Raw genomic sequence first — 18,699 nt, 5'->3', positions numbered from 1 at the left:
GACTCTCACTGACTCATATCCCTTTCTCCATCTTCAAAGCCAGCACCAGCAGGTCAGCTCTCTCTGTCTTCAGCTGCCTCGTTTTCTGTATTCACATCTCTGACCCTTCTTCTGCTTTCCTGTTTCACTTATGGACCCCTGTTCACACTAACGCACCATGGTCACCCAGCACACTCTTGCCAGCTCAGCTTCCCAGGTTCTTAAATCACGCCTACAGCGTTTCTTCTGCCATGTAAACTAACACACTTACAGACCCTAGAGATGAAGGGCATAGGCTTTATTCCACCTGCCATGGCTTTGTGGGGGAAGATATGAATTCTCAAATTTGACCCAGGAAGAAGTAGGATTACTTAATGTTAATAGAGGAATTAACATAGGAAAACATCTAAAAGTGCCGTTATAGTAATAACTTTAAAAAGTCACCAGCACCAGCAAGTGTTAAAGGTGAATGACCCAAATTTTGAAGGGACAGATAAATTTGGTTGTATAAACTTGGGAAAAGATGGAAAGTTTTTCATTTAATTTTGTGAAAAAGACATGTTCTTGTGAATCAGAATGCTTTGGTGTCTTAGATTCCTTTTTGTCTGTGGACTTTTAGAAGTAATTTGAAACTCAAAGCTGAGCAGACATTCCTTCTGTTTTAGCATTATCTTCCACCCCCCAGGGCAGTAAAAGCTTCTTAAGGAGTGCAGTTCCAAGGAACAAAGAGAAAATATTCATAAAAGGAAAAAGAAAAGCCTAGGTTTATAGCACATACTTAAATTGTTTCCCACTCTATCATCTTGGGTAAGAAATGCCCTCCTTGCAGGACCCTGAAAACAGAATAGAAAAAGAAAACATAGACACACACACATATACACAAATGGGCTATGTTCTAGAATTTAGGAAGAACTCCATTGCTGCTAAGTCACGTCAGTCGTGTCCAACTCTGTGTGACCCCATAGACGGCAGCCCACCAGGCTCCCGTCCCTGGGATTCTCCAGACAAGAATACTGGAGTGGGCTGCCATTTCCTTCTCCAGTGCATGAAGAACTCCATTAGACAGTTTTTTAAAATAAAACTAGCAGAGATAATTCACATATGACCTTCAGATGGCCTATATTGATACGTTAAGACTGTTTTTTTAAAGATATTCACCCTCACTAGTTATTAAGAAACCTTAACTAACATAATGAAGCCCTCCTTCCATCAGATTAACCAAATAAATAAAAACTTAATGCATCATGTTACTTTTACACTTGTGTATAAATATATATTATACACATATATTTATGTTAAAATCCCGTGTGTGTGTGTTGGTCACTCAGTCGTGGACTCTTTGTGAGTCCATGGACTGTAGCCTACCAGGCTCCTTTGTCCATGGAATTCTCCAGGCAGGAATACTGGAGTGGGTTGCCATGCCCTTCTCCAGGGGATCTTCCCTACCCAGGGCTTGAACCCAGGTCTCCTGCATTGTGGGCAGATTCTTTATCCTTTGAGCTCTCCAGGAAGCCCATGTTAAAATCCTAGGAGAAAGCAATTTGGAACCATTTATCTAAATTAGAATGGACATGCCATTAGACATAGCAGTTGTACATATATAAATTTATCTTATAAAAATAATTAACTTACCTAAAAGATGTACCTCTTTAGAGAGTTGTCATTTTGTTTACAAAGGTGAACAATTAGAAAAACACTAAGTAGTTAGGAACACTACAAATTTTTTCTCCTCACATTCCTTAAAAAGGGTAAGGCTGATCTTTATACAAATCAAAGATAAAGTTTTATGACCAAGCAAGTCCAAAAAGTAAGTTGCAGAGGGGTGGACTTTTGGAATAACAGAAGAAGGACCTCTGCAAAAATCTGTTTCTCCATAAGTAAAACAGCAGTAATGGCAGAAACACCAAAGTCAACTTGTTCAGAACTCTAACGATTAAAGGACTGAGTCAATGTGAGGAGCATCTATTCAAGACAAAAATGGCTCAATCTCAGAAATAATAGCATGCTTTGTACCATTTTAACTTTCCCTGTTTCCACCATCCCCCTCCCCGAGATCTGCCATAGTCTTCGTTGACCAGCAGCCTTGCAACCACTGGGGGAAAAGGATGAATCTGGAACACCCTGGAAGTCCCATCCCCAGTAAATGGTCACTAGTTCCAGCAGCTCCCAAAAAAGAAATCTTGCTCTTAGGGCTTGTCTTTACTTGACTTTAATCAGAACTCACTTAGGGAAAAACCCTATCCACAGAGCATCCTTCAGAAATACTGAACATCACAGCTGCCCAAGGCGGAAATGGAGCAAACCAGAGACTGACCAGAAGCTTAACAGGAAAACCAGAGGCTAGCAAGAAACCTAAAAGGGAAATCTAAGGAATGGGATGTCCACTGGAGGTTTTGGAGAGCTCCAGTATGTTCCTAAGAACCTAGAAGGCCACACACATGCAGGACTGGTCACAAGCCCAGGGGTGACCTAAGAAACATTCTGTTTGTCAGATGAACTTGAGTCTCTGCATAGACAAGAAGGAAGACTGGATCTGAATTGTAAACTGCCTCAACGCAGGCACAGAGCTCCCAGCAGGGGCTCAGAGATGGCTGGTCCAAGGTGTTTAAGGAAAGGGAATTCCTGTCCCTTACCTGACCCCTTAACTAACCAAGCAAAGACTTCAGGGGCACACAAAGTGAGGAATATAGACGTTACAGAATTAGTTTAGGGAAGTCACTAAAAAAAAAACCCAACAAGAAAACCAACTCTGGGCATTGGGATGGGAGGTGCTTGGCTCTCACCACTGTCTAATTTTAGAGCATTTGCAGTCACACGTGATCCCTCTCCCCCTCTCATACCCTTAGTGGGTTTATCGGTAAATCTAGTCAGTTTTGTGTGGAATCTGACCACTTCTCACCACCATGCTACGATCAGTTGGCTGACTTGGATTTTTGCAGTGGCAAAATTGTTCCCTGCCTTTTTTTTTTTTTTTTTGCTCTCTCCCACCCTTAAACTGTTCCCAACGCACCTGTCAGAGGTATCCTTTGAAAATTAAGTCAAACCATGTCATGCCCCTGCCCAAATCCTCTAGCTGCTTCCACTTGCTTCCCTTCTCAGAGTAAAAGTCGTCACAACTCTGCAGATCCCCCTGCTGCCAGGATGCCCTACTGGCTCCCAGACCTCAGCCCGCTCCCCCAGGCTGAGCTTTAGCCACACTGGCTACTCTGCTGATCCTCCAAACCACTGAGGCCCTGCTTGCGGCCTTGGCACCTGCTGTCCCTTCATATTATCTGCAAAGCTGGTACTTTCCCTTCTCTGAGTTTTTGCCCAAACGTCCTGCATCTTAGTTCTCAGTGATGCCTTTCCTGACCATCCTGTTTCAAACTCCACACCTTCCTCAGACACTCTCAGTCCCCTTTTCTGCTTTATCTGTGCCCACCATGTTCTCTGCCGTGTGATGCCGTGTAAAACCGTGTGCGTGTTTTGAATGTCTGTGTCTGTCTCCCCTCACTGGAAACTGAGCACCTTGGGGAGTGGGATTTCTGACCGTTTCATTTCAGCTGTGTCTCTGTCCCCTGAGTGTCTGGTGCTTATTATGAGGCCCTCAGTTACTGTGGGTCCGTGAATGAGTGAAGGAGTGAGTGCACGCCGGGCACTGTGCCAGGTCCTTAAGTCCCCATCACAGCCTTCCAGAAGTGTCCCTGTGGGCCCCGCGAGCCCTGCGTGGCTCTGGCTGCAGCCGGTCCTGTTCACTTGTGCTCCGCTCCCAGCAGGACTTTGTGGAGCCCGTGCTCCTGCCTGGGAGCCTGTGGGGAAGGCCCTGGGGGAGTCCTAGATGCTCCCCTGGACCAGTCTGGACATGGCCCTGTGAGCCCACACCCGCCCCTCTCCAGATGCTGCTCCCTTGGGCTGGGGGTAGCAGTGTCCCTGTTTGCAAACAATGAAAATGAAAGAGGCTTTAGAAAAACCGGTGGAGGATTTATTTTTCCAATTTATTAATAATATAATCACCACATAATTGTTTCTGGCTTCTTATTATTAAGACGGGCTTAATAATAGAAGGGCTTCCCTGGTAGCTCAGTTGGTAAATCCACCTGCAAGGCAGGAGACTCTGGTTTGGTTCCTGGGTCGGGAAGATCCACTGGAGAAGGGATAGGCTACCCACTCCAATATTCTTGGGCTTCCCTTGTGGCTCAGCTGGGAAAGAATCCACCTACAATGCAGGAGACCTGGGTTCCATCCCTGGGTTGGGAAGAACCCCTGGAGAAGGGAAAGGCTACCCACTCCAGTATTCTGGCCTGGAGAATTCCATGGACTGTATAGTCCATGGGATCGCAAAGAGTCAGACTGAGTGACTTTCACTTTCTATTATTAAGGGTGATAACATCAGTAAGGGAGAATCCAGTCATTTAATCCATGATTTCTGAAATTGGATTTTTTTTTCATTTTTGTAATATGTGTACACACTTAGACCACTGTAGTATAAATAATTTGTAGAAAACTCTAGTGGTCCTTCATTGTTTTAAAAAAATGGGCAGCTATTCTGATACATAAAAATGCATGCATCTTAATACTCCATGGAATCATTATGTTGATGGTGTGCATAAAGAAGTATCATAATACTGATCATTTATTAAAATCAGTAAATTCGGTAGCAGTGAAAGAATCTGGTGTTTCATTATTGCTACTGAATTTTTCTTCTAGGACAAAGTTCTAAAAACATCAGTTCCTCTCCGAGCATTGAGAGTTTGCCTGGAGGGAGAGAGTTCACCGGCTCCCCACCTTCATCTGCTGCTAAGAAAGATTCCTTTTTCAGCAACATCTCCCGATCGCGCTCACACAGCAAAACTATGGGCAGAAAAGAATCTGTAAGTATTTTAAGGACAGTTTTCTTTTTATTCTTAATTTTCCTCTAAAATGCCTCATTTGTGAAGCCCCTTTTAGTGCCTAGTTCTATAAAGTTCTTAAAATCATTATGGACTAAAATGAAATATTTCATCAAAAATATTTTGATTATTATAATTTAGTAATATTTTAAGGCTGTCATCTGTATTATACTGGGTTGGGAACAAGGTGATGTAGTATCAGTTTAAAGTAAACTGAATCCTAAATTTTCATTCTTTTCTCCTTTTTTGTCAAAGCCTGTGCTGTCTTCTAAAATGTAACAATTATCATAACCAACCACAGAATAAGATACTTTAAACAGACCGAGCTGCTTTTTCAGCTTTAAGTATTTCTTGAAAATTAAATAGTTATTTTACCAATTGTTTTTAAAAGTTGTACAAATTATATTTAAATTATGTTGTATTGATAGCCGCCAATGCCTTTTGTATACATTACTCAAAAGCATATAGCTAGTACATATCAACTACCAAAAAAAAAAATCTGGTTTTTAAAAAATTTTAAGTCACCTTCACAAGAACTAAAATATTTATCACATTTTATAGCTAATTCAGCACGATATTCTAATATGAAGAATTCCGCTGCCCACTGGAAGAGGCTGTAACTGTGAGGCCTCACAGAAAGGGGTCTGGATGTGGCTGAAAGAGTGCTGAGATGGCAGAGTAAGGCTGCTGAGATGGGGGCCGTAAAACCTCTGAGGGATAATTATTCACGGCTCACAGATGCGGTAACGGCATGGTGTCTATCTGTGTGAATGTAGCACCCAGTTTCCTGGGGCCTCGGTGCCTCGTCTGCAGGTTAAAACAGCATCCTCTGCTCTGGAGGGCAGAGGTCACCCCACACTCACTCGGGGTGCTTCTCTCACGTGCCCGAGAGCAGAGTGGAACTCTCATTTGATGGCGGCAGCTCTAATGCAAGCAGTTAGCTTTGCTCCCTCCTAAACTCCACTCCAAGGACAGTGAAAGTCATTAGAGATAAACCCTCTAGGAATAAGGAACAGTAGAGAAGGCAACAGCAACAGGATTTTGTTGCTTGGAAAGCAGATGTGAAGTGGAAGCTAATGCAGCAGCCTAAGAAAGCTGAATGCTAAGGCAACAGTAGGGAAAAACCAAGAAGCATCTTGAGTGAGATGGTAAAACCTTCTAGAAGCTCAGGAGCAGTGGGAACTTAGGAGCAGGGTGAAGGTGGAGCTGAAGACATGTTGTGGTTCAGTCACTCAGTCGTGTCTGACCCCATGAACCGCAGCATGCCAGGCTTCCCTGTCCGTCACCAACTCAAACTCATGTCCATCGAATCGGTGAGGCCATCCAACCATCTCATCCTCTGTCATCCCCTTATTCTCTTGTCTTCAATCTTTTTCAGCATCAGGGTCTTTTCCAATGAGTTGGCTCTTCACATCAGGTGGCCAAAGTATTGGAGCTTCAGCTTCAGCATCAGTCCTTCCAATGAATATTCAGGACTGATTTCCTTTAGGATGGACTGGTTGGATCTCCTTGCAGTCCAAGGGACTCTCAAGAGTCTTCTCCAACACCACAGTTCAAAAGAATCAGTTCTTCTGCATTCAGCCTTCTTTATGGTCCTGCTCTCATACCCATACACGAACACTGGAAAAACCACAGCTTCGACTAGGCAGACCTTTGTCGGCAAAGTAATGTTTCTGGATTTTAATATGCTGTCTAGGTTGATCATAACATTTTTTCCAAGGAGCAAATGTCTTTTAATTTCGTGGCTGTAGTCACCCTCTGCAGTGATTTTGGAGCCCAAGAAAATAAAGTCTGTCACTGTTTCCCCATCTATTTTCCACGAAATAATGGGACCGGATGCCATGATCTTCATTTTTAGAATGTTGAGTTTTAAGCCAGCTTTTTCACTCTCCTCTTTCACCTTCATCAAGCAGCTCTTTAGTTCCTCTTTGCTTTCTGTCATAAGGGTGGTGTCATCTGCATATCTGAAGTTATTGATATTTCTCCTGGCAATCTCGATTCCAGCTTGTGCTTCATCGAGCCCGGCATTTCTCATGATGTACTCTGCATAGAAGTTAAATGAGCAGGGTGACAACATACAGCCTTGACGTACTCCTTTCCTGATTCTGAACCAATCGGTTTTTCCATGTCTGGTTCTAACTCTTGCTTTTTGACCTGCATACAGGTTTCTCAGGAGACAGGTAAGGTGGTCTGGTATTCCAATCTCTTTAAGAATTTTCCAGTTTGTTTTGATCCACACAGTCAAGGCTTTAATTAGCATAGTCAATGAAGGCAGAAGTAGATGTTTTTCTGGAATTCCCTTACTTTTTCTGTGTTCCATCGGATGTTAGCAATTTGGTCTATGGTTCCTCTTCCTTTCTAAATCTAGCTTGTACATCTGGAAATTCTTGCTTCATGTACTGTGAAGCCTAGCTTGAAGAATTTTGAGCATTGCTTTATAAACCTCGTACCTGCCAGAGACACTTGGAGGGCACAAACAGAACTTTGCGCTCACCAGGGCCCAGGACAGGAGCCGTGGGACTGAGCCACAGGGGCCCGAGGCAGGCCTGCCTGCGAGTGAGCGAGGGTCCCCTGCGGAGGTGTGGTCAGCCGCGGCCCTGGCCAGGAGCGGGCTCCGGCAGCTGCCGTCCTGGGAGGCGCGGCTCGTGGCGTAAGCCCCGCTACAGAGCCACCAGAACTCGGGGGACAGAGAGATATCCCACAGACACAGAGAGTTGGGGAAAAAGAAAGATTTCCAACAAAGGATCGGGAATTAAAATAGCTATAGATTTTGCATGGCAACACCAGAAGTAAGGCGGTGGAGGAATTCCTTCAAAGCTCTGAGAGGAAGTTACTTCCAACCTAGAATCAGTCCCCCACCAAGCTAATTAAGTGTGAGGGTAGAATACGGTGACTTTCAGACAAGCAAGATTCAATCAAGTGTATTCCCGTGCACCCATTCTCAGAATCCTCTGGAGGACATGCCCCACAAACATGAGGGTAGACACCAAGGACAGAGAACATTCGAGAGCAGGGGGCAGAGTGTGACAGAAAGACTCTGCAGAAGGGTGGTGTGGGGAATCCTCGGAGCACGTAGAGCACCCTCATCAGCAGATCCGAAGAGCAGCCGCCAGCCCGGATTGGAGCAAGTCAGAAGGTTCCAGAAAGTTTTCTCTATAAAGATTAAGTTGAAAGAATAACTAATATATTAAACAAATTGAGAAATTTGCACAGCTAAAGGAGAGTTTTAAGTTTGAATTAGTGATAACTTCATAAAAATGAAACCATTAAAACCTAGGACGATGGTAACCTCAAAGAAAAACCAAGAGAGTACAGGAAAAGACAGAAAGGTATTCATGAACCCTGTCAGTGAGCCAGGCCGGGAGCTTCTCTGCACCCTGTCCTGTAGGTGTTGACCGTTAATCACGACCAAGTCCCGTGAGAAGGTGGGTGGGAGACTTTGCCTGGGGAGGAGTGGGGTGGCAGTGGGCAGCAGAGCTGGTCTTCAGCTTCCATCTTGGAAATCAGTGAGTAGTCCTCTCTAGAAAAATCAGGACGTGGCAACATAAGCTAGAGCTATAAAAGGGAGGAAAAAAAATGGTGAAAAGAATTGAAAGTGGTTGCTGGTGGAGAGCAGGAAGTGGAGGGTGGGGCCGTGTGAACTATTTTTCATAACAAGCCTTGTAGAGCCATTTGACTCTTCAAAGTGTTACATATGTAGCTTAGATTAAAAATGATAACTAAAAATTGCAACAAAAATAGAATGTACTGGCATAATAGATTAGAAGAGGAGCTGTCTGCCTGCACAAAGAGCATGTCTCTGAAGAGCGGGGGTGAGGACTCAGAAGTGAGGAGGCATATGGAGACGTGTTGGATCTGCATTCCGTCCTGTTCTGGTGGCATATGGGTTAGGCTGCAACACCAATTAATTACTTTTCCTTTATGGTGCAGCCATAACTTAAAACTGAAAAGTTGAGCAAAAATAGAGACAGAGTAAGTCTAGCTCTCTGCAGAGATCTGCTGTGAACCTAGAAACAGAATGCCCCCTTTATTATTCAAAATTTCATGTCTTTCTTAATTTGTGGGGGGTAGACAAATTTTCAAGAGAAAGCCCATCATTTTCCAGGTAACAGGTTATATTTTAGGAGATAATGACTGTAGTCCGAGCTCTCTAATCACTGCAGCTGTGCCCATCGTGGGTCTGTCAGAGCCCCGAGGCCCACTCTGTCCTGGGAGCTGGGGGCAGCAACGGCAGGCCTGTGGTTGCAAGCCCTTCCTTACCTTGCCTCCTGGCACAGTGAGCCGAGACTATCGCTTCTCCTGGCCCGAGCAGGGCTGGACACGTTCAGGTCCAGAGCTGAGACTCGATCTCGCGGGGGAGCCAAGCGCTGCCGCCAGAGTGGTCCAATGACACAGGAGCTGTGATGAGACGCCTCCCATCCTTTGCTTTCAGTTCCAGCCCCGTCTGGTGTGATGCATGGATATTTCATGTCCTCAGAAAAGTTCAGAATAATTTTTCATTAGCATCATCACCACCACCAGTTTCTCTCACAGCAAGTGGCCAGAAACTGAAGCAAAGACATCTCTTGCTTTGGGTGCCTGGTGCCATGAACTGTGTGACGCCTTTCAGATTTCAAGGCTCAGGTGATCTTTTAAAGTGTCCCAGGGTGGATAAATTACTGATGTCCGCTAACAAAAGGCTGAAATAGCAGTTTAAAAAAAGGCATTAAAACAAAGGTAATCTAGTGGTAGCTGTCAACCTAAGTGTGGTGAAATCTACTTATAAAGTTTCTAATCTAATCATTGAGAATTGATTTTTCTTCATCATCAATATAAGTATGATGTATTTTGAAAAAGAATCATGTATTAGGTCATAGAACTTATTTCCTCTCATTATTGCCTTTTTATGTATTACAGAAAGACTTTTTGTAATCCATAGGCTACCTTCTTTAAATGTACTCCTGTTAATGCCTCTGATCTGGTTGCATAATAAAAGAATACAAAACTCAGCTAAGTCTATAGAGAGGTAACAAATTAAGCTTTTTGCCATTTATTTATAAAAGACATTATTATAGTACTTTTCTGAAATGTACACAAACCAGTAAGAAGTTTAAGAATTGACCTTACTTCTTTATCAGTAGTAGTAGTATTCTGAAGGTTGGTGTTTATTCATGGAAACGATTTTCCCTCTGCTTTGCTTCCTGGAAGTCTTTAGGTCTTACCTAATTCTATCCAAGTGATGTAATTTTTCCTCAAGACTAAAAAAGCTCTGATTTTTTAGTCTTGAGGAAATTGGCAGTTTTGATACTAAAGTTTTCATGCTTTATTTTGTGTGGTAATATAAATGACATCCAATACTTAGTTTTCTAGAAATCTATTTTAGTTGGTCATTCATCCGAGTGCTAAATAAATTTTTACTTGTTTTAGCTGATTAGTCATGTTCTATGATTGTTGCCAAGTCGTTTTCCAAGAATATCTTTGCTGAGGTTAAAGAATAGAGAATATAAGAAAGACTCTAAAATGGATTTGTGTAGGTGAATAAGTTCTAATATTTAAGCACATTAGCCAATTAAATGATCTTTTCTAAATTCCTGATGAACTGCAAGACATTTTGCTGTGCTTTGTGATAATTACATACAGTTTCCAAAGATCTAAACTTACAAATGGTTCAGAATCCTCTCTAAACCACAGGAAATCAAAATTATCTGAGCTGAAAGTTCCTGCATAAAAACAAGGTGTGTAATGAGCTGTCCACTGCCTGCAGGCTCACCGCACCCCTGGGGACGCCACCCTGCGTCTTTGTGACCCACGCGCACATCCATCATTGCCCTACGGTAGTTTGAACAGATGCTTTTGTCATACGAATAGAACTTATTTTTATAATATTCATTGATCTCTTCTTTATCACAGCAAAATAACAAAAAGTGTCAGATGAATGAAAACTGATTTGAAGCAGGCTCATACTTCTGCAAGTACAGGTACCCTGAACATCACTGGTCTACCCTGGTCATGTTCTAGAAACTGAAATGTAAGGCATACCCATATGACAGATATAAGAGAGCAGTCTCACTGAAGGTGCTTACAGTGAAACTGGGGAGGGGAGAGCACGTTAGAAATCATAATTAAAGTAAATAAAAATAAGATTCATCAGTGAGAGAGGCCTTAGGTGCGTCAGTACCATGTCAAGTGAAGACAGTGCAGAAGGAGGACTCAGAAGACAGACCACCGTGGGCTTTGTTGGTCTAGACCAGCTTCATGTGAGAGATTAGACTTGAACCACAGCCACACATTTCTTCTTCCCCTACATGCAGACCCCATGACTTCTGAGGAGAGAAGTGGGTGGGGGCGGGATGGACAGGCAGGCAGCGGTGTGTGCAGAGCCGCTGTCTCCTCCTCACCTCCTCTGCCAGTGTAAGATGGTTGGGATTGTGCCAAGTTGCTTTTGGTAAAAAGAAAGTGCTATCTCAGATGAAAAAATCTGTTCTCATTATCTCAGCTAGCAAGAGTCTCCAGGGAGGCAGGTCTAGTATTGGAGGGCTCGGTCCTGGTGTCTGCAGCTCCCCACGCTGCCCCCTCAGTGGATTGGTTGGTCCCCAGTCTGCCCCCGTCACTTTTCTCAGGAAGGCTGCCACCGAACCAGCCAGCTACCCTGTCATCCCTAAGCCTCACTCACACACCGTCTTCCGGAGAAGTCTGTCTGCAAGTCCCCCAGCAGGTTCTGCCTCCCACCTCAGTGGTTGGCCAGAATTCAATCCCAGGCCCACTCTGGTTTTTGGTTTTGTTTTTTTAAACCTTTATTTTATATTGGGGTATAGCTGATTAACAGTTTAGTGATAATTTCAGATGAACAGGGAAGGGGTTCAGCCATACATACACCTGTATCCATTCTTCCCCAAACTCTGCTCCTGTCCAGGCTGCCAAGTAACGTTGAGCAAAGTTCCATGGGCTGTACAGTAGGACCTTGTGGTCATCCATCTGAAGTGTGGCCGTGTGGACATGTCCTTCCCACATCCCCTAACTGCCCTATCCCCCCAACCGTAAGTGTGTTCTCTTACGTCTGAGTCTCATTCTGTTCTGTAAGTGAGTTCCTTTGTATCATTTCCTTTTAGATCCCACATGTAAGGGATGTCATGGGATACTTCTCCTTCTCTGACTTACTTCACTCAGTGTGACACTCTCTAGGCCCATCCATGTTGCTGCGAATGGCATGATTTCATCCTTTTTAATATTCCATTGTATATGTGTACTGCAGCTTCTTAACCCATTCCTTAAGCCAGTCAGCACGGGGAAAGGACTAGAGAAGTCCATGCAGTGTGGAAAGGAGGTGGAGACCTTTTGATGTATCCATTATCCCTGAAGTATTAATTGCCGAAATGGTTTATCGAATCCTTCCCTAAAGCATTGCCAGTTGTTATATCAGTGGTGTTTTAATTGTGGGTTTTAGGCAGCCTGAGTTGGACTGGTAATTGGAAGAGAGAGATTGAGCAGTGGCCCGCCCAGCAGTCAGAATTTTCCTAGTTACCTGATTTGCTCTTCAGTCAGTGAGTATAATATATCTATCTTCCCAAGAAGATATACTATGTGGACAATACTGATCGTCATGGATTCTTTTATGGACTTCTGGATGGAATTGAAAACTGGCATCTGGAGTATATCTAATCATAGGGTTTTTTTTCAATTAATATGTCATTGTAATCTCTCAGTATTTAATCAGTAATACCAATGATAAATGGATTAAAGTAAATCCTATTTAAAATACATTCCCATTTAAGGTAGTTTATTGAGATGAATTTAAACATCAGTTTTTCTAGTTTCTTTTAAGTCTCAGAATAGAATCTTAATTTAAAGCCAAAATGAACTCATGTATTTGATCCATATTTAGTTTGTCATTTGGTGCTATATAAAGCATGCTCATGTAGCAAGTCTTTCCACCAGTGTATCCGCTCAGGGTCAGGGAACATGGATCGTGCATCTTTGGAGGAGTGTCCCCTCCTTCTGTCTCCCACCTTTTTGCCTTACCCAGTCCATGGAAGATCACTGCGAAGAAGCGTGAGCCTCGGAGGAAGTGTCCTGAAGAGCACTCTTGTCGACAGTCTAGAGGCTAGCAGTGTAAGTTTAACTTTTGTTAAACAGGTTTTACAACCAGCTTTTCTCATCTTTGTGCAGCAACAAATTTATTTTTAACCAAAAACTCTGAGGAGACTCTGAAAACAGAACCACAGGGAGTGGAATGCTGAGCCTTGACTTAATGCCCTTTTTAAGGCTTTAAAGAGGGCTCCCTTTGGGGGCAGATGAGACACTCATCTCCTCATGCTGGGCCTTCTTCCTCCTTCATTTGTCTTCAGCCCCATAATCTCCATCAAGACCAGACTGCTGATCACTGCCCTGGAGGCAAAGACATTGGTTTGGAGCTCCAGTGAGGCAGTTAGAGATATTTAGAATCCCTGGCCAGAAATTCCTGTGGGTTTGAATTATCCTAAATTAAATGTGTTACTGACAACATTTGCTTCCTTCCGATGACCTTTCTTGAAACATGACATTGACTTCATCTTTTAATGCCACGTTGCCTTGGGGACAGAAACGTGTGCCCTACAGCCCACGTGTGCATGGCGTGGAAGAAGGTGAGGGCTCCTCACAGTCCTGGGCAGATGGCGGTCACCCTGGGCCAGAGGCTGACCTGAGGGGCCTGCTGGGTGGTCCGCTCTCCACCCTGATACCACCAGCCCCTCCTCCCCAGCGCTGTCCTGCTTTTAAGTCTTCTGCTCCTAGCATCTCATCTTTTATTCTTTGAAACACCTCAGTTTAACTTTTTCAGGAAGCTGTATTTGCCATCCACTGGGCTCTACTTCCAGAAGGGATGGTTGTGCTCCTGTCATAGGAATTCTAGGTCTGCTGAACAAAGCAAATCTGTCAGGCCTTCCCCTTGCCGTGAAACCTTAAGGGCAGGTCACACCTTTTTGGTTATTCCTCGTGAGTCAGCAAAGAGCTGACTCATTAGAAGAGACCCCAATGCTGGGAAAGACTGAGGGCAGGAGGAGAAGGGGACAACAGAGGATTAGATGGTTAGATGGCATCACCGACTCAATGGACATGAGTTTGAGAAAACTCCGGGAGTTGGTGATGGACAGGGAGGCCTGGTGTGCTGCAGTCTATGGGGTCACAGAGAGTTGGACACGACTGAGCGGCTGAACAGAACCACCACCATGTCAGAGCTGCTGTGCCCAGAGGCTCGTTCAGAGGCCGGACGCCTCTTCCCTGAGCCCTGCTGTCTCCCCTGCAGCCTTCTGCTCCAAGGTGCCCACATGTCAGGCATTCGTGCATGGGCGTGGGCACCAGGGAGCCCATGCTTCTCGCAGGGGAGGAAGGAGCAGAGACGGGCGTCAGCAGAGCAGCCCAGGCGCCGGTCCTGGAGCCCTGCTGAGGGCAGGGGGCCGCGCCCACCCAGCGGCAGCCTGAGTTGGGGGGCGGTCCGTTTCTCTGCCCAGAGGGAGTGTCCACTCCCCAAGTCCTGTACCCAAACGAGGTGACTTTTTCCCTAGTTAAATTAAAAGCATGTTTTAGTGCCGGGGTCCAGCCCCAGCAGGATCCAGGGGAACCCTCAGGATGAACGGCGTCGGCGAGAGAGACACGTAGGACTGGCCTTGATAGGGCCAAGTCTGCTAGGGGGAGAGAGAGAGAAAGAAAGAGACCAAACCAGGAAGGTGCAGCAGAGTCTGGCAGTTGCTTTATTTTTCACCGTAGCCTTTATACCCTAAGTTGGTACATTTCTAAGGGGCAGATAAGCATACAGACTTAGTTTAACATTATATCAGCTTGTCCTTCACGAAACCAGGTGTGCTCTGTATATTTTTTGTTTATGAGCGTCTTTTCCCATAGATTTTTTGTACATTATCTTCTGGCCTTGAGGTTAGCAGAAAACAGAAAATTGGCAGTCTCATGGTATAGCAAGTCGCAACATAATAGAAATACAATCCTGTTAACATAAAGTCAGTCTTTTTGCAGAAATTCTCAGCTAAATTTATCTAAAAAGTTTAACACACAAAGACTCTGTGGCTCTGGAGAGGCAGCCCCTGTTTAGCACTCTTGGTTAAAATTAACAATTATCTTATTGTTTTTACACTAGGGCTAAACTCTTATTTTACTATATCTTTAACTATATTAACAATAGTTTCCACTGCACAACCTCAGCACATTAACATCAATCAAACGTTGATCTAATAACCACTTTTAAAACAATATTTTTTGTATTCTCTAATAGGACTTCCTCACCCCACAAAGGGCTCTGTGCCTATTAGGGCCTATTTTATGGTTAATCTCTATGTATAATATCTTTTGGCTTTCAGGCCTGTTGACAATTTATGGCTTGCACCTGGTGCAACTTTAAGCAACTTCAGTAGCCGACCCTGTCTTATTTCTGGTTAATCTATTTTCTTTCTATTAGGTGTCATCTCCAAGGGAACTAGATAGGATTACATTTTTTACAGAACAGAAATGTAAAGGATTGCAAAAACAGCAGATATGGCACAAAACAGGCTCTTAGTCTAAAAGTTAATTACCTGCAAGAAGTCGCCAGCTAATCTCTATCTAAACTATTTTCTATTAGGCGTATATGTGGCTATAATATTTGTGGAGCTTTTCTCACCCCGCGAAGGGTCCTATGCTTAATAGTTTCTTTTGTTAGCGTACTGTGCTTAGGATGTTTAGAACAATCATGAGCATTTTGTGCAATGAGAGCACACATTTATCAAACAAGCCAGAATGCCAGCAAAAGGGTTTGAATTGAAGCATTCCCTTCATCCCTGGCCCCTTCATAGGGTACCAGCGTCCAGGAGATTTATTAATTAGGGTTTTAAGTTGGTCTTCATTCAGTGGAAGAGGAGCAGGAGAGCTCTCGGCAGGCAACACAAGAATCCGCAGCAGGGCAAACAAGAACAACAGCAGAAAAGGGCGGAGGATACAGGGTAGGGTAGAGGCCGAGGCCAACCTGGAGGGTCCCTTATCCTAGACGGCCTTGCCTGTCAGGTATTTTCCTTGTGACCTCGTCATGGATGGGGTCCCGGACGGCCTTGCCTGCCCGGTATTTTCTTCATGACCTCATCACAGGCAGGACCCCCCATAACGGCTCCCGGCATTTAGGTTAGAAAGGGCTTCCCTGGTAGCTCATCTGGTAAAGAGTCTTCCTGCAGCGCAGGAGACTGTGGTTCAATTCCTGGGTCGAGAAGATCCCTTGGAGGAGGGATAGGCTACCCAATCTTGTATTCTTGGGGTTCCCTCATGGCTCAGACAGTAGAGAATCTGTCTGCAATGTGGGAGGCCTGGGTTCGATCCCCGGGTTGGGAAGATCCCCTGGAGGAGGGCATGGCAACCCACTCCAGTATTCTGGCCTGGAGCATCCCATGGACAGAGGAGCCTGACGGGCTGCAGTCCACGGGGCTGCAGAGAGTCAGACAGGACTGAGCAACTAAGCACAGCTGCTGCTCACATCACGGGTTAGTAAAGGTCCCTAAGGGAAGGTTAACAGTGTTGGAAAAGTTCAGAATCTTTCTATTTTGTGGCAGTGATGATAAAAAATACAGATGGGATCGGGAAAACTTGCTAGCCTTGACGCAATAACTTTAATAAGATGAGGGAAGAAAAACAAAAATTCATTTGACCATAAAAATAATAATAACCTATTACACAGAGAGTTCACCATTCATGCTTTATTAAGCCTCTTAATAAGCATTTCTATCATTACAAATGCATCTGATTACTTTGTCATAACTTTGATTAGATTAATAAAATTTGCTCATATACACTTGACCTTCTGAGGTGTTTGCTTGTGAAGTACAACTGGTCCGGAGCAAACTTTTTAAATGTGTGAAAAAGAGCAACCACCAAGACCATTCTCAGTCAGGATGTTACAGTGTGGCTGAAGGATTTAAAAAGTCTTGACCACATGGATCACCGGAAGATAATATAACAGAGTCCCCACACTTCCTGTTTTTTTAAGATGACGGCAAACCCAGCTCTCCTTTCCCTGGGAATTGTCACAACCTAATACAGTTCTGTCTATAGCCTTATCATTTCTAGTCAAACAGCATTTTCCAGAGTTACTTAGGTCAGTTGATAGAGACTCGAAGAGCAGTAACTCAAAGCATGATGATGATAAGCCATGAACAAACTAGCTTTCCACTAAATTCTAAAAAGTTACCGGCTCCATTGGAAAGGGAGAGAAAAGAATGAAGAAACATGTTTCAACTGGAAAACTAGTTATTGAAGGGGACACTCTTCCCTCACCCCTACCGTTCATAGACTAGACCGTCTTCTGGCTTCCTTGGTCATATTTCCCAACTGTGTTTTCACCTTTAACGCTCTTCCTACTCTGCTTTAAGAATTGTTGCATCTTGTTCCTTCATCTAGAACATCTTCCTTCAACATCTCATTTTGTGTCAGTTTCCGTTTCTATGAATTTGTGTCGATTTCCACTTGCATCGTTAAGTCTGCAGGAGAGCGGCTGACTTCCCTGAGCCGGGGGAAGTGGCCTCTTTGGGGGATGCCCTTGTCCCAGCCGTGCTCCCCTCTTTCGTCTCCCGAGGACCAGGGCCGGCTGCTCACGGGGGAGGGCCTGGACTGGGCTGGTGGACTGGGTCTGCGTGCTGCAGGACCATGGTTTCCCTCCTCCTGGAGGCTGCCCTCTGGTAGGTGAGGCTGGTCTAGAGCTTCCGGCAGGCTTCCTGGTGGGAGGGACCAGTGCCTGCCCAGGATGGGTGGAGCTGGGTCCTAGCCTTCTGGTGGGCAAGGCCTGCTGTGTTTAAGGGAGACTTAGGCAGGCAGCCTGTCTGCTGATGGCGGGCCGTGTCCCCGCCCTGGTGGTTATTGGCCTGAGGGGTCCCAGCCCTGGAGCCTGCAGGCTGCAGGGCGAGGCCAGCTCCTGTGCTAACCACCTGAGCAAGATGTCAGCCTCCAGCAAGAGTCCGTGAAAGTGAATACTCTCCGATGTATCTGCCACCCACTTGTCTGTCCCCAGCCCCCGCCTGCTCCGCCGGAGACCCCCGGAGATCAGCAGTCAGGTCTGCCCCAGGCCCTTATGAGGTCGCTGCTCGGGTCTGGATCTCCGTGGGCACCCTCCAAGAGCGGAGCCTGCTTCCCCCAGCCCTGTGGAGCTCTTGCGTTCAAGCCCCTCTGCCCTGCAGAGCCAAGTGCTGGGGGCCCCCCTCCTGGCACTGGTCCTCAGGCTGGAGCCCGGCCTGGGACTCAGCGCGCTCACTCCTCGGGGAGAGCTGCTGCACTCTCGCCTCCTCCTGGGTCTGGGCGGCCCGCCCGCTGATGTGGGCTTTGGTTTTCTCTCAAGTGCCCCCTCCTGCCATTTTGTCATGATTTCTTCTTTATGTCTTTGGATGTAGAGTGTCTTTTTTGGTAGGTTCCAGTCTTTTTATTGATGATAGTTCAGCAGTTAGTTGTGATTTTGTGTGCTCATGATGGGAGGTGAGCTTGAGGTTCTCTTATTAAATAAACCCATTCTGACAATACCTTTTCGCTGCAACAGTGCAGGCTCTCAGACTAGCATCTAGGATAGCTGACAGGTGACCCCTCGACTCTCTGGGAGGCCCTTCTCTTGGAAGCCATCCACAGCTAGGACAGAATTGCCAGCAAGGCCGTGAAAGCTTGTAGTGTCTACCTGGCTTCCTTCATGGGTGCCCTCACTTACCCCAAGGATTCCACTAACAAGGAATGGAACGAGCTGGTAATCGATACCATTAACCCGCCCTGCACCCCACACACACCCACCACCACACAGTCCAGAACCTGACTGAGGTCCCAGCATGCAGAGCCGTGCCCCAGTCAGTCCAGAATGAGCTGTGACATCGCTTCCCCCGGGGAGGTGCCCAGT

General features: G+C 45.3%; 1 protein-coding gene across 3 annotated transcripts in view; it reads left to right on the top strand.

Annotated features, from left to right (window-relative positions):
• TBC1D5 (TBC1 domain family member 5) overlaps positions 1-18,699 on the top strand; it is a 566,988-nt gene that overhangs the window by 516,262 nt on the left and 32,027 nt on the right. For all 3 annotated transcript variants that reach the window (XM_043474806.1, XM_043474805.1, XM_043474807.1), the window contains one exon: positions 4,666-4,829. In XM_043474806.1, the coding sequence (XP_043330741.1) occupies positions 4,666-4,829 (164 nt within the window). The remainder of the gene's footprint in view (positions 1-4,665; positions 4,830-18,699) is intronic.

Source organism: Cervus canadensis, chromosome 7, assembly GCF_019320065.1.
Source record: "Cervus canadensis isolate Bull #8, Minnesota chromosome 7, ASM1932006v1, whole genome shotgun sequence".
NCBI lineage: Eukaryota > Metazoa > Chordata > Mammalia > Artiodactyla > Cervidae > Cervus > Cervus canadensis.
Note: the sequence above shows the minus strand (reverse complement) of the source record. Positions and strands in the feature narration are given on the sequence as shown.